This window comes from Brachypodium distachyon, chromosome 3, assembly GCF_000005505.3.
Source record: "Brachypodium distachyon strain Bd21 chromosome 3, Brachypodium_distachyon_v3.0, whole genome shotgun sequence".
Classification (NCBI taxonomy): Eukaryota; Viridiplantae; Streptophyta; class Magnoliopsida; order Poales; family Poaceae; genus Brachypodium; species Brachypodium distachyon.
In genome coordinates this window covers 48334831-48347601 of record NC_016133.3, presented here as the reverse complement: position 1 = coordinate 48347601, position 12771 = coordinate 48334831, and the positions used below count along the sequence as shown (strand labels likewise).

Here is a 12771-nt window from a genome sequence, read left to right as displayed (position 1 = left end):
GTCCGGCAGGGGATTGCAGCGACTAGTTGCCGGCGCCTTCGGCCGAGGGCTCAGGCTCGGGCCTAGGCTCCGGCTTCCTCTGCATCCGATCCACCACCTCCTCGACGAACCTGCTCTCCGCCTGGCAGTGAGTTGGCCGTCCTCGCTGTCCGACCAGGCGTCCAGCAGCGTCTCAAAGGGGAAGTCCGGGTGGCGGAGGTGCACCCGGGGAAGGATCGTCCCGGCGATCTCCCTGGCGCACGTGGCAATCTCCCCGTCGTAGAACTTGGAGATCCACACATCGAGCGCCCCGAGCTTCCCCACCATGTTGGAGAAAAACGGGATCAGCGTGCTGATGTCCGTCCCGTCCACCTGCGCGGCCTGCAGCTCGAACCGCGGCAACAGGTCGCGCACCGCTCGGGCGATCCCGAGCAGCTTCACGGTTTCCCGCCGGCGCTATTCCACCAGCGTGGCGTGGTTGCCGCGTGCCAGCACCACAGCATGCTTGGCTTGGCGGAGGAGGTCAGCTTGTCGCGAGATCTCCATGGCCTTGGCCACGTTGTCCTCGCCCAACTTGACGAGCTCCTCCCGGGCGGTGGCCAACTCGGACTCGAGTTGGGCGTTCTTCTCCTTGGCGGAGTTGAGCTCCTTCTCCCGCCGTACCGACGCCGCTGCCGCGTCCTCCGCAGCCTTGGTCTGCTCGTCCAGCTTGGTGCGCAGCGCCTGCAGCTGGGAGAGGTAGCTGCAGACCAGCTCGCTCTTCTCGTTGAGGCGAGCTTGGGCCGTGGCGAGCACCTCCCCGTGCTCCTTGTTGGCTTTCTCCTGCGCCGCCGCCAGCAAGTCCAGGGCCCGCTGGTGTTCGGTGCGCTAGGCCTCCAGTTGCCGGTGGAGCTCCGCCTCGGGGACGATCGGTGCTGCGGCTTCATCCCTGGCCTGCCGGGCCAGGCGCGTCTCCTCCCGTAGCCGGGAGAGCTCCTGCCGCTCCCTCTCAACGGCTTGCCGCACCTCGCCGAGTTGGCCCTTCACGAGCTCGTGACGCTCCTTCACCTGGTTGAAGGAGGTGACGAACGCAAGTTGTTGCTCCTTGATGGCGTCAAGGAACTGGTGCCCCTGGTCGAAGATGCTTGGGTCCCAGGTGATTGGATCCCAAGTCACCCCGGCAAGGATGCCAAGGTCCGCGCCGGAGGTTGTGGCAGACAACGACGAGGCCCCCACCGCCACTGTTTGGCCGGGCGGGGCATCGTCTACTTGCGGCGGAGCCTCCTGTTGCTCCACTGCCGCGGCCTCCCCCGCACCCGCACCCGTGGGGGCCGGGACTGGAGGAGTCGCTGCGCCCTCGGCACGAGACGCCTCCTGCTGGGTGGCTGCAGGATCCGCGCCATCAGCCTACGTGGCCGGGGACGCGCTGCCGAGCTCCGCCTCGGGAGCGAGGGTGGGTGCCCCCACCATTGCGCCCGGCACGGTGGAGCTTGGCGCGGGAGCCGCCTCCGGCTCCTCCCTCGTCTCCGCGTCTTCGACGTTGGAGCCGAGGTTGACCACCACAACACCCGCTCCCGTCGTGGGCGCAGTCGGGTCTGGGGCAAAGAAAGGAATTAGAATCAAGAATAAACTAAGTTACCCGGCGATGAACGCGAGGAAGCTCGGGATGAGTACCTTGCGGGGCCGTCGGGCTTGCGGGAGGAGCTTCCTCCTGCTCCGTCCCAGCCGCTGTTTCCGGGCCGCCCGCCGCGGGTTGGACTTCACATGTGAATTAAAAAGCAGCACGGCTGCGGATCAACAGGCAGGAAAAGCCTAAACGATGGAACCAGGGGAAGGGTCAGTACCAGTTGCCGGATCCTCCTCCACTGGGATTGGGTCGGCGGCAGGCGCAGTTGTGGCGCCACCGCCCCCCGCGCCGGCCGGGTCGGCGCTGGTGTTGGCCCGAGTGCGCAGTTTCTTGCTCGGCGCAGCGGGTGGCAAGTCGGCTGTCCCCCTCTTGCCGGCTCCCATCGGGGTGCCGTCCTTTGGGGGGTTGAGCTTGAACTCGAAGCCCTGGAAGAGCCCCCGCTTGGGCGGGGCCGTGGGCGCCCGTGGGGTTGCCGTGCCCACGGTCGCCGTGGAAGCCGCCGCGGCGCTAGCGGCCACTTCGGAGGTGGCCGCGGCTACGGGCGCCCTTGACCTCCGCACGATCAGGGGCGCGTCGTCCTCCTCCTCCTCCTCCGCCGCGGGGAGGACCGCTTGGGTCCCAGCAACTTGACCCGCCTCATCACCGGGGGACTCGAGGTCGGGCCAGCTGAGCTCCGACTCTCCTCCACTCTCTGAAAGGGCATTTCGATCCCTAAGTGTTTTGGTGTTAATGACAAAATGACTCGTGGACTAACCGTGTGCTCGAGTGTTTCAGATTTGAGATCATATGGCACAAGACGGTTCGTTGCCCTCAAAAAGGAAACAAGCGTAGCGGTGTTTAGCGGCTTTTTATTTATATTGAGTCGTAGGAACTCCGTACTATTAAGAGGGAGTCCACATGGGAAGGTAATGGGTGAATCAACTTCACGTACACAAACTACCATATTTGTACCCACATAAAGCCTACCCGTGCGAGACAGAGCCACCCAAAGTCTAACTGTGTTGCCAGGGCTACTCATCCGCACGATCAGGGGCTGCGGGGGTTGCCCTGGAGGGCAGCAAGAGAATTCCCGCCTGGGCGCTTCCCAGGAGGTTACTTGCCGGGAAGGGCGTTCCCGGGCGCAATTGCCCGTTACAAGAGCGGGACCGAGCGGGCGGGACAGCGACGCCACGTGGCCACTCGGCGGGTTCCCTGTGCGCAGGGCTCGTCAGGACAAGGAGTGAATCCCACGCGAGCATTAAATGCACCGACAGAAAGGGGATTCCCCATCCAGTCAGCCTACAGTGACTGGCCCGGGGTAAATTTTAGGCACCTGGACCCCTAGGTGCAGAGCTACTCATCCTGCATGCAAGCCAGCGCAGCGGGGCCGAGCTGCCCTAGTTCTCCGTTCGCCATTTGGAGCCCATGCACCAAGGCACCTGTGGTATCCCCTTCGGTATAAAAGGAGGACCCTCGCCAACGGTCAAGGGATTGGATCGGTTCTCAGTCCACTACTAGTAGTAGCGAGAAGTAGCAAGTAGCACTGAGGCTAGAAAGAGAGAGTACCCGGGAACTCCCCCCGGTAACCTGTTAACCCTAGTTCATTGGCTAATAACAAACTCAGAGGCAGGATGTAGGGTTTTACACCTCAGGCTGGCCCGAACCTAGGTAAAAGCGTTCCTGTGTACACTGTCCTCCAACGCCTGACGTTGGCCCCGCCGGCGATCGCCGAAGAGATCCCCGCCGCCCACTGCCGAACCTGAAAGGGGGTGCCCGCGCATCCCCGGTGTCGGAGCCCAGCGCTACGACAAAAATCAAAAGTTATAAAAGAAACAGAAAAAGAAAAAGGAAAAAAAGTAAAGAACAAAAAAGAAAAGAAAAGAAGGAAATGGATTAGCCCGACCAAATGGGCAGAACCGGCCCGACTTACCTGCGCGCTAAGCCAGCCCAGCCGCACGCGCGCCGAGCCACTGACAGGCGGGGCCCGCCTGTCAGATTCATCTTCCCCGTAAGGCAAGCCCGCGAGTCACGCGCGTGACGGCCGCGAGCGCCATCACCGGGATTCTTTCTCTCCCGTGCCTCCCTCTCCTTTCCATGCGCGTCCCTATAAAGCCCGACGCCCCCTCTGCATTTCCCCTCTTCCGATTTCGCTCACCCCGCGCCCACGCTGCCCAAATTCGTCGTCGGAGCAAGCTCGCCGCCGCCGCCATCTTTTGGTCACCGCTGACGAACCGGTACGGCATCGTCCTCATCTCGTTTTCTAATTCTATCCCCTTGTTGTTGCGCTCCTTTTGAAGCGCTCCCTTTCTTGTTCCGTGCGCCGAAGACCCACGGACGCCGACGACCGAGAGCAAGCCCGTCGCCGCCGCCTTCCCTTCGTCCTAGGCGTCCCCACAGTCCACCCCGAGCGAAGCTGTCGCCGCCATCTTCCTCCCCGTGCCAAGAGGAAGCTGTAGACGACTTCCCCGAGCCCGAAGACCGCCAGACCATCGCGCCGACGACCTTGTCGGAACACTAGCCCGCCAGAGGTAAGGCCGTAGCCTCACACCCGTCCGATCTCAATCTATGGTGTAGATTAGATCACTTACCCGAAGGGGTATGTTTTGATCTGAGCCATCCATTTCTTTTAGGTTAGATCCGATAGCCCGTGCTTTATTTTGACCCCGAACCGGTACCGACCAATCACAGCATGCCATGTGCCCTTGTTTAGGATTAAACTTAATTCCTCGTCCGAATTAATTTGTAACTTTGCAGAAAAACCCGTGGAACTTCAAATGCTCATATCTTTTAATCCATTTAGCCAAATTTGTTGTTCTACACCTTTTTGGAAAGCTCTCGGCCTGTAGAATCTTTTGAAATAGTTTAATTGTAAATTTGAATAATCTAAACCCAGTCAAATTGCAGAAAGGCTTTTAATGCCATTTAATTCATATCTTTTGATTTAAAAAAAAAATTGCGTGCAACCGACTCTAAAAAAATTGTGTTTTGATGTCCTCTGTCCAGTAGGACCAGAGGATTAATATTTTAAATTATTTAATTGTTGGTTTCTTATAAAACCTTGTTTTATGCTTTTAAAACCCTCATTTTAGAATCCTGCCTTTAACTAGTGTAATAAATTTTTTATTGCTAAATCTTTTTGGACCAGAGTTTTAAAACCTGTGAGTTATGCAAAACTGAAATCCCTTTCGTTAACTAAAAACCTATCAACTCATGTCACATGCTTGCATTGCATCATGGCATATTTTGTGCTTGTGTATGGTTTGTTTATGTATGTTTTATTGCTTCGTTTAGTTTTCTCGGAGAGCGAACCGTGTGACTGTGAAGAGTGCTTTAACACTGTCAACTACCAAGGCAAGTTCACTTTGATCATAAATTCCCATTACATTACTTACTTTAAATACTTATGCACTAGTGTTGTGTAGTTTGCATTGATAGGGTTATTATTCGTATCTATGCTAGCTATACTTTTGTCCTTGTAGAGTAGGATACCTGTGCTGTTACCCTTCCACCAATTGCCATCGTTTGTAGTTGAATGCTATGCTATATTAGTATACGCAGGAGGGAAACTCAATTACCATGAAACTGATATTGTGGAGTATTTTGGAAACCTGGTAAAAACAACTTTAATGAATCATCCTGGGTGGGCTGCTTTGAGTATTTGAGATTTATGCGGCGTCAGGTCCATTTCTATGAGTCGTCTCTCCATGTCTATGGGAGCGCCTGTGTCGCCCGGGGTAACCAGAGACTGAACTAGTTTCCTGTTTAGTAGCTTCCAGTACAACCACATGCTAAATGGGCTCTGGCTTCATGTAGTAGGTCGTATGATCCTGGGCCCGAGGTGATCGTGATGATGTAGCCGTGTAGGTGGAAGCGGGTCCCTCGGTATGGGTCTGGGTGATTACTTCTGAAAATTCTCGTAATCGACGCCGTTGCTACTCTACCCTGAGGACAGCAAGGGATTAACCTGTCGGTTTCTTGTGGGTAAAGTGTACAACCTCTCGAGAGTGTCAAACTAAATACTTAGCCGTGTCCCCGGTTACGGACAATTATTGAGCAACTAGATTTGGGAGCTGTAAGGAAGGTCTCACTCATTCTAATTTCTTAGTAAAATGAATGGTTTAAACTTGGGATAGGAGCATTGATGTGTCTACTCAATGTCCATAGTTTAATAGGAGCATCGGTGTATCTACCCGGTGTCCAATAATTTAACATTATTGTAATACTCAATTGTAGTAGGGTAAATTATGTTCTGCTTCCATGCAAAAAAAACCTAAACTCCACCTTGCCATATACTGCATGTACAATGTTAGTTTCGTTATAATTTCCAGGTGAACTTGCCAATACATTTAATGTATTGACCACGGAGTGGCTGCAATTAAATAATGCAGGTGGATCAGACGATGAGTAAGGTTCGTCGTTGTTTTAGGGTTACGAGCTTACATTCCAACATGCTCTCGTTGTGGTGTTGATGTGGCTCTCGTTCTTCCATTTGCTTTCCGCTGCCAGACTTTAAAGTTATTTGTTTTGAGCTAACCCGAGGGGTTCTGCAAGTTGTAAGTACTATGAGTGCTGGATATGACGATGTAATAAATTTACTTGACCTTTGTATCTGGTATTTCATCATGAAACGGTGTGTGCTAGTGAGTCGATCCAGGGACTAGCACCGTAAGCACAGAGATCGAACCCTACCCGGGGGCGGTCGCTTCAGATGAGTTCTCACAACACCACAAACGTGAGGTGAGTTCCACTAGTGACTTCCTTGAGGGCGAACGTCGAACCCTTACAAACAAGGAGAAGGGCACAACTCCACAACTTGATTGGAGGCTCCGTCCCGAATCCTCAAGCACCTCCTCATAAGATTGGAGGTCTTGAAAAGACACCTTCCGGCTAGGGATCCCAAAATCTCAAGAGTAATAAAATTCAAAGAAAACAAGAGGAATTAACTTTTTGACTTGATGAAACCCTTCGTAGTTTTTCACAATTCGGATGCTTACAATCTGTCTAGATCGGGGTGCTTCACACAAGTTTCTCTCATGAGAGAGATTGGCTAAAGGACGTCTATATGAATCCAACCGCATAGTTCTCAACTGGGTGCAACACATGTCATATTTTATGTACTTACGAGATGTACTCTAAATGAATGAAAAAGTTGCAAAACAAGGTCATTTTTGTTGAGTTCCCAACGCAAAAACGGGGACATGCCCTCCCAGCTAGCAACCACATGCAGCTAGCCTAGATCGGCTAGTGAACATTTGATGGAGTCATATCGAGGCCGATATGATGATTCAAGAGATAGTTTTCATTGGAGTGGATCACATGCTTAGTGCATGAACTTAATTGGCGTTGGGAACAGTTTAGCACACAAAATTCTAAAACCTGCATGCATCTGTCAACATGAACTTGGTGCGGAACAAAATTCTAAAACCTGCATACTCCAAATCTTCACTCGCTGGCAGGCTGAAAAACGCTACACTTGCTGGTCGCTTGGCAAGGGAAGGAACACATATTATCACTTGTATTGATAATAAGTGCAAAAGATGTGAGCACGTGAGAAATACACGTGGTCTTCCACAATTCACTCTTCTACGTATACTATGTCAGTTTGTTGTTGTCGCCTTACTGAGATTCTTCTTTCTTGTCAACGGAGAGTCGACCACCCAAGTTAATACAAACTCTACATGGCGTCTTTTCGGATAAATATTCGAAATGTCCATTTTGAAGCTTATTGTAACGAGTGACATCAGCCTACGCACCATAAAACCGATACGAACCCGGCCCCACCTTCGTGGGACCACATGTCAGTAACGCAGGCTACGTCTTTTTTATGGTAGGTCTGGGCCACACTAGCAGAGTAAACGGCGCATAGCGGCGAACGGCCGACGCCGTCACACGGCGAGGGATGATAAAGCACCGCGCGTCTCCTCGCGAGGCAAGAAACGCTGGGCCGGCTGGGGATATTTCGAAGAGTGCCTCAGCTCGTCGGTCAAGGTGAAAGCCTCTTCCTTTCCTCCCCATTTCCTTCTTGATCGCTGATAATCTGCATGATGCCTTCCATCTTGTTGGATTTTTGGAGGCGAAAGCTTCGATTTGGGCCAAGAATCCTCTGAATCCGCCTGGATTTGAGCCCGGTTCAGCCCCTGTCCTGAATTTCTAGGGTTTTAGCCTCAGTTCTTCCTGCTACCCTTTCGATTTGCCGTAGATTTGGCAAGTTTTGACGATTCCGAGGGTTCACTGCAGGTTGTGAAAAAACTTTAGGCTTTGGGGCGTGACATTTTTGGGGTAATTTACTCGGATGGGGGATCATGTTGCGCTGGATGTTCGGGGCTTCGTACCCTCCCGCGCCGGTGAGGGGCTGGGTTTGGCCTCCTGCGGGGAAGAAGTTGAGGCTCTGATTGGGATGGTGGAGTGCCGCATTTGCCAGGAGGAGGACCTGGCCAAGAACCTCGAAAGCCCCTGCGCTTGCAGCGGCAGCCTAAAGGTGCATGCTTCCTTCGCCGAACAAGGGTTTCTGCTTGCAGTTCATGTTGCTAATGTTGTTTTATCCAAATAATAGTATTATTGTTGGTAGATAATGATGAATTTAAGCTTGTCAAACAACGTGAGATGTCAACATGTGTACAGCGCATTGCAATGCAGTTTGACTAGAAGATGACTGGTAGCTCGTTCCATATAAACATGATGCATCTATACGTTTGATGGGGTGGCTCTTGAGTGTGTATAATATCATCTTCTTTGTTGCTGTGACTATTAATATTTCCAGGACAAAGTAGTTCTGTAAAGTGATGCTACTTCGAGTGAATAGCTGCCTGTTTGAGCTGTCATCATTGTTGCTTAAAGAGCCAGGCATTCTTTTTTCTGCATGTTGATAGCTACTTGCAACAAGCTTATGGATGAAGTCATCAGGGTTAGTTATCTTGTGTGGTGACCTTTAACTGAAGACACTGACAGTGATTGCCATTTTACAAGTGATATAACTGCTTACCCAAAAATACGTCTTAAATCCTTGAAAGCATTTTATGTGATTGAGTCTGTATATGTTTATGTAGATCCTTACACTGCCAGTTTCATGTGTTGGCTAAACACTGTTCATTTTATTGCACAGTATGCTCACAGGGAATGTGTGCAACGATGGTGCAATGAGAAGGGAGACATAATCTGTGAAATCTGCCATGAGGTAAGCAACTGTTGCATCTTTAGTTCCATTCATGTAAACTCAAGCATGTCCTGTTTTGCCATTTCTTGTATTTAACAACAGAGACAAACATGCTAGGGGAACCTGGGCCTCCTGTAGGTTCACTCCTATTTTGTACCAGTTCCGTTTTCATGTAAATTTACACGAACTAAACTTGATCCCGTTGACATACACGAAGTGCTATATGGTCCCGGTAGCAAAAAGTACTAAAACCTACCACAAGTACAAGCGGTGTCATGCATATCAGCATATGCATCATAACTCCATCTAAAGTATGTTTGCGTAGCAGTATTCATGTTTCCTTGTAAACCTTGTGGATATGTGGTTGCAGATCAGAATTTGAGTTTCCTTTTTCATTTCAGTTGTACAAGCCTGGATACACTGCTCCACCCCAGATACATCATGATGAGACTACTATAGAGATAAGGTTGATATCTTCATTCTTGAAACTTATCTTTTTACACTGGCATATTTTGAATTTTTTTCTGAGCAATTAGCAATTTATCCTCGATCATAAAGTTCTTTTATTTCTCATCTGTTATTTTCTTTTTTTTGTTGTACCAGTGGAGATTGGTCCATCTCTGGCAATCATTTGGATTTACATGATCCTCGAATCTTGGCTATGGCTGCTGCTCAACACCGTTTACTTGAAGATGAGTATGATGAATATACTGCGACAAACAATAATGCTGCTGCCTTTTGCCGCTCAATATTTTTGATTGTAAGTATTTTAGTTTATATTCTGAAAAGCTGTGCTCTTTGTTTACTGTTTGTTGCAAATTTGTGATCATAGAAAGGTCATATGCATATCTGGTCTATGCAGTTGAGTCCCTTGGCCTGGGCCTTAACTGGTCAACCAGACAGCTCGGACAGTCTTTTTGAGTTTTTGTTGCTTCTTTCTTATTATAGTTCAGAATATTGCTGTTCCTTTTTTAATGTTGCCATTGCCACCACTTCCCCTTGCTTTGTTTAATGTGTCCTTCCTTGCTAAAGATCTGTCCTTTGTTTATTTGGCAATGATAATTGAAGCATGGCTAAAAAATAAAGTCATGGATACATAGCTCTTTGTAAGTTCAGTATCTTGTTGTTCATTTTTTTAATGTTTTCATTGGCTCATTGCCACCACGTTATAAATTGCCAACACGGAGCTATTAAAAAAATCAGCAAGACAACTCAGAAAGATCCATTTTTCCTTATTATAAGTTCAGTGTATTGTTCTTTTTATAATACTGTCATTGCCACCATGTTATATTGGATGATAGTTAGTTGATATCTCATTGCTCTGTTTATATCCAGCTAATGGCACTTCTGCTCTTGAGGCATACACTCACCATTACTAGTAGCGATGATGAAGATGATGCATCCGCTATTTTTTCGGTAAGTTAGGTTTCTGATGCACCAGTTAATACTGCACTTTTTAAAAAAAAACTGTAGCTGAAACCCCGATAGTATATATAAATAGGAACATAGATTCACATTCGTGAGGACTTGAAGACAGGTCCATTGTACTAATCGTTGATCTTTGGCAGCTATTTCTTTTGAGGGCAGCTGGATTTCTTCTGCCATGCTACATCATGGCTTGGGCTATTAGTATCATGCAGCGTCAAAGACAAAGACAGGTTGGTCGCTGATGATAATGCTTTTGTTTGGCCAAGTTAATCAACAAAAATACAATTTAACAGATAATGTTTGGAAAATAAGCGGGTGAGTAATTTATTTTGTTCCATTTGCATGCACTCATGCCCTTGTTGGGATTTGGGGCAGGCGCAGTTTGATCATCACAGCCCAAAAATGATTTCCTATGTCAGAAAAAAAAATCATTACCGGACTAGTTGCTAATGCCAGAATTTAGGTTGGAAACCGGAATCCTATGCTCACTTCTTTTTATTCAACCATTATGAGTAACTTAAAAAAAATATGGCAATCCTTTTTTTATTCAACCATTATGAGTAGTTAATAAAGGTTTGCCACTGTTTGATGCATCAGGAAGAAGCGATGCTATTACCAACGGAAGTGGCGATCATCCTCCACCGGAATGGAAGAATGATGCAATTCGCCGTGGCACCAGAATCTCCTGCCTCACCTCATCCGGAACTACCGCAGTTGAATTCATGAGCAACAGGCCCATCCCCTGAGCGCTTAGAAGACGCAGTGGGCCTTCCGTGGGTCAGGTGGAACACCAAATACATTATGCTAGCTTGCTGCTTACTGCTTAGTCATCGTTTCTGTGACGGCTTTCAGTATCCCCCCTGTACATAAAGAGATACCATCTTTCAATAAATGAATATATATAAACTGAATTACAGAAAGTATTGTGGTGCTTGAATGGTGTTAAGACTAGGTTCATGTTGTGTTCCCTTTTCGGGGGGAAATGCTGAGTTCCGAATGTCTGTTATGTATCTAGTAAGGTCAGATCGCCAACGGCAGAAAAATAGATTTTCTGATTTAGTAAAAAGCTAAGTTATATTTTTATCTTTATTTCAAAACAGGAAGCCTGATTTCTCCTGGTTGTCAAATCGGGAAGTAAGGCCAGATCGCGTACGGCAGAAAAAAGAGATCACTTGTAGCAGACGGTACAGATTTAAAAACACAAACACTAAAACTTCAGTACCACCCATTCGCTTGATGTGCTGTAAGGTGACAATGTTTGTAATCCGTATATCAGCTAGCGACGGTGTAAAGAGTCTGACGTCTCCATTTACACGTCGAACGAGTCGCTCTTCCATGTTAGCAGAATCATGTGTAGAAGATGAAGTTCGTGTTATCTGTCAGAAATATAATTGCTGCGAAGTAAAGCTCTAGCAGAAGTCAAGATGGCCGAGTTGGTCTAAGGCGCCAGTTTCAGGTACTGGTCCGAAAGGGCGTGGGTTCAAATCCCACTCTTGACAAACAAGTTTTGCAGTCTTTTTCCTTGGACGGCTGTATTTTGCTGTATCTGTACATTTCCATCCGACAAAATTTCTCCTTTTCTCGTGTACTCTAAGCGAAGCATCAATCACTTTGAGCAATATAAACACATATCAGCATCAACTTAAGAGAGTAATACAGGTCTCTGAGCACTATGGCTCACTGATCAGCTTCGCATTAGACTTGTATCATTGAAATGGTTTACAGTTCTGTAGTTTAAAAAAATCACTAACAAGTGCACGTAGAAAAAAACAGTCAAAATTGCATCTAGAATACTTGTCCAAAACGTGTTGTATTTCTGAATGGAGTGAATACTTCCATGTTATCAGGCCTGCATGTTATAACTTATAACTGAAAGAGGCATATTTACATCAAACCTTTTACAATTTGTTTTGAGAAGTCATAAGTTGTGAATTCTGGGACCAACTTAGGTCTCGTTTCTGCACAAAAGAATTCAACAGGAAAAGAAACAATTCTTAGCGGATGTTTCTTTGTTGAGAACTCACCAGTATCAATCCCTCCACGTTTGTTGCAGTTTTCCTGCTCCTGTGTGTGACAATAATTCCTGGTGACAAGAAAATAGACTTACTCATCACTCAGAAAAAGTTACTATGAACCCCAGAAAAGGGAAACTCAACAAGACAACAAATTCGAGATTTGTTAAATGCATATAAGAAAACTCACCCTCCTGCCGTCTACTGCTTGATGAAGATTATCTAGAACTGCGTAGAAAGCAACAATTTCTAAGATGAACAGGTATAAATACATGCCGTACTGTAGTTGATGTCTGAGTGCCAAAGTTACAGAAGAACCAGAAGAACATATCACTACCAGTTATTCATTTGTTTGCACTAATACAAAACTTTTCTCTTCATGTTTATGATTTACATCATGATGTACAAATATTGCATCAACTTGCCATGCCCTTGCACGCCCTCTCCTTGAATATACAAGTATTTCGTTCGAAACCTTTTGAATTCCAGACACATTTCATGGAACAACTCAGACCCATAAAAGACCACAAAAAGACTAACAAAAAAGGAACACAAAATACCCAAGGATCGTAAGCTACTCTTGCCTGAATATTACAGGACTTAACATTTGTTGT

At 47.9% G+C, this 12771-nt stretch overlaps 1 protein-coding gene and 1 non-coding gene across 3 annotated transcripts; both read left to right on the top strand.

The window, feature by feature from the left end:
* Nucleotides 1-7402: 7402 nt before the first annotated feature.
* LOC100838110 lies at nucleotides 7403-11096 on the top strand. 2 transcript variants are annotated; one of them, XM_003575172.4, is made up of 8 exons: nucleotides 7403-7552; nucleotides 7802-8042; nucleotides 8667-8738; nucleotides 9119-9183; nucleotides 9321-9477; nucleotides 10053-10133; nucleotides 10286-10375; nucleotides 10743-11096. In XM_003575172.4, the coding sequence occupies exons 2-8, from the start codon at nucleotides 7857-7859 to the stop codon at nucleotides 10869-10871; spliced, it is 780 nt and encodes a 259-aa protein (XP_003575220.1). In that variant the 5' UTR covers nucleotides 7403-7552; nucleotides 7802-7856; the 3' UTR covers nucleotides 10872-11096. The 2 variants fall into 2 exon arrangements, with proteins under 2 accessions (XP_003575220.1, XP_024318122.1); XM_024462354.1 differs by lacking the exons at nucleotides 7403-7552; nucleotides 7802-8042 and adding an exon at nucleotides 8061-8468.
* A 467-nt stretch (nucleotides 11097-11563) lies between these two features.
* Nucleotides 11564-11644, top strand: TRNAL-CAG. The gene has a single exon. It is a non-coding gene; the product is annotated as a tRNA-Leu (tRNA).
* The last annotated feature ends 1127 nt before the right edge of the window (nucleotides 11645-12771 follow it).

What these genes read in the sequence shown, in the direction of transcription:
- LOC100838110 (XM_003575172.4), top strand. Translation starts at nt 7,857, where the DNA reads ATGGGGGATCATGTTGCGCTGGATGTTCGGGGCTTCGTACCCTCCCGC. An exon ending in CTTGCAGCGGCAGCCTAAAG is followed by an intron (nt 8,043 to 8,666) that starts GTGCATGCTTCC and finishes TTTATTGCACAG; the next exon opens with TATGCTCACAGGGAATGTGT. An exon ending in AGCGTCAAAGACAAAGACAG is followed by an intron (nt 10,376 to 10,742) that starts GTTGGTCGCTGA and finishes TTGATGCATCAG; the next exon opens with GAAGAAGCGATGCTATTACC.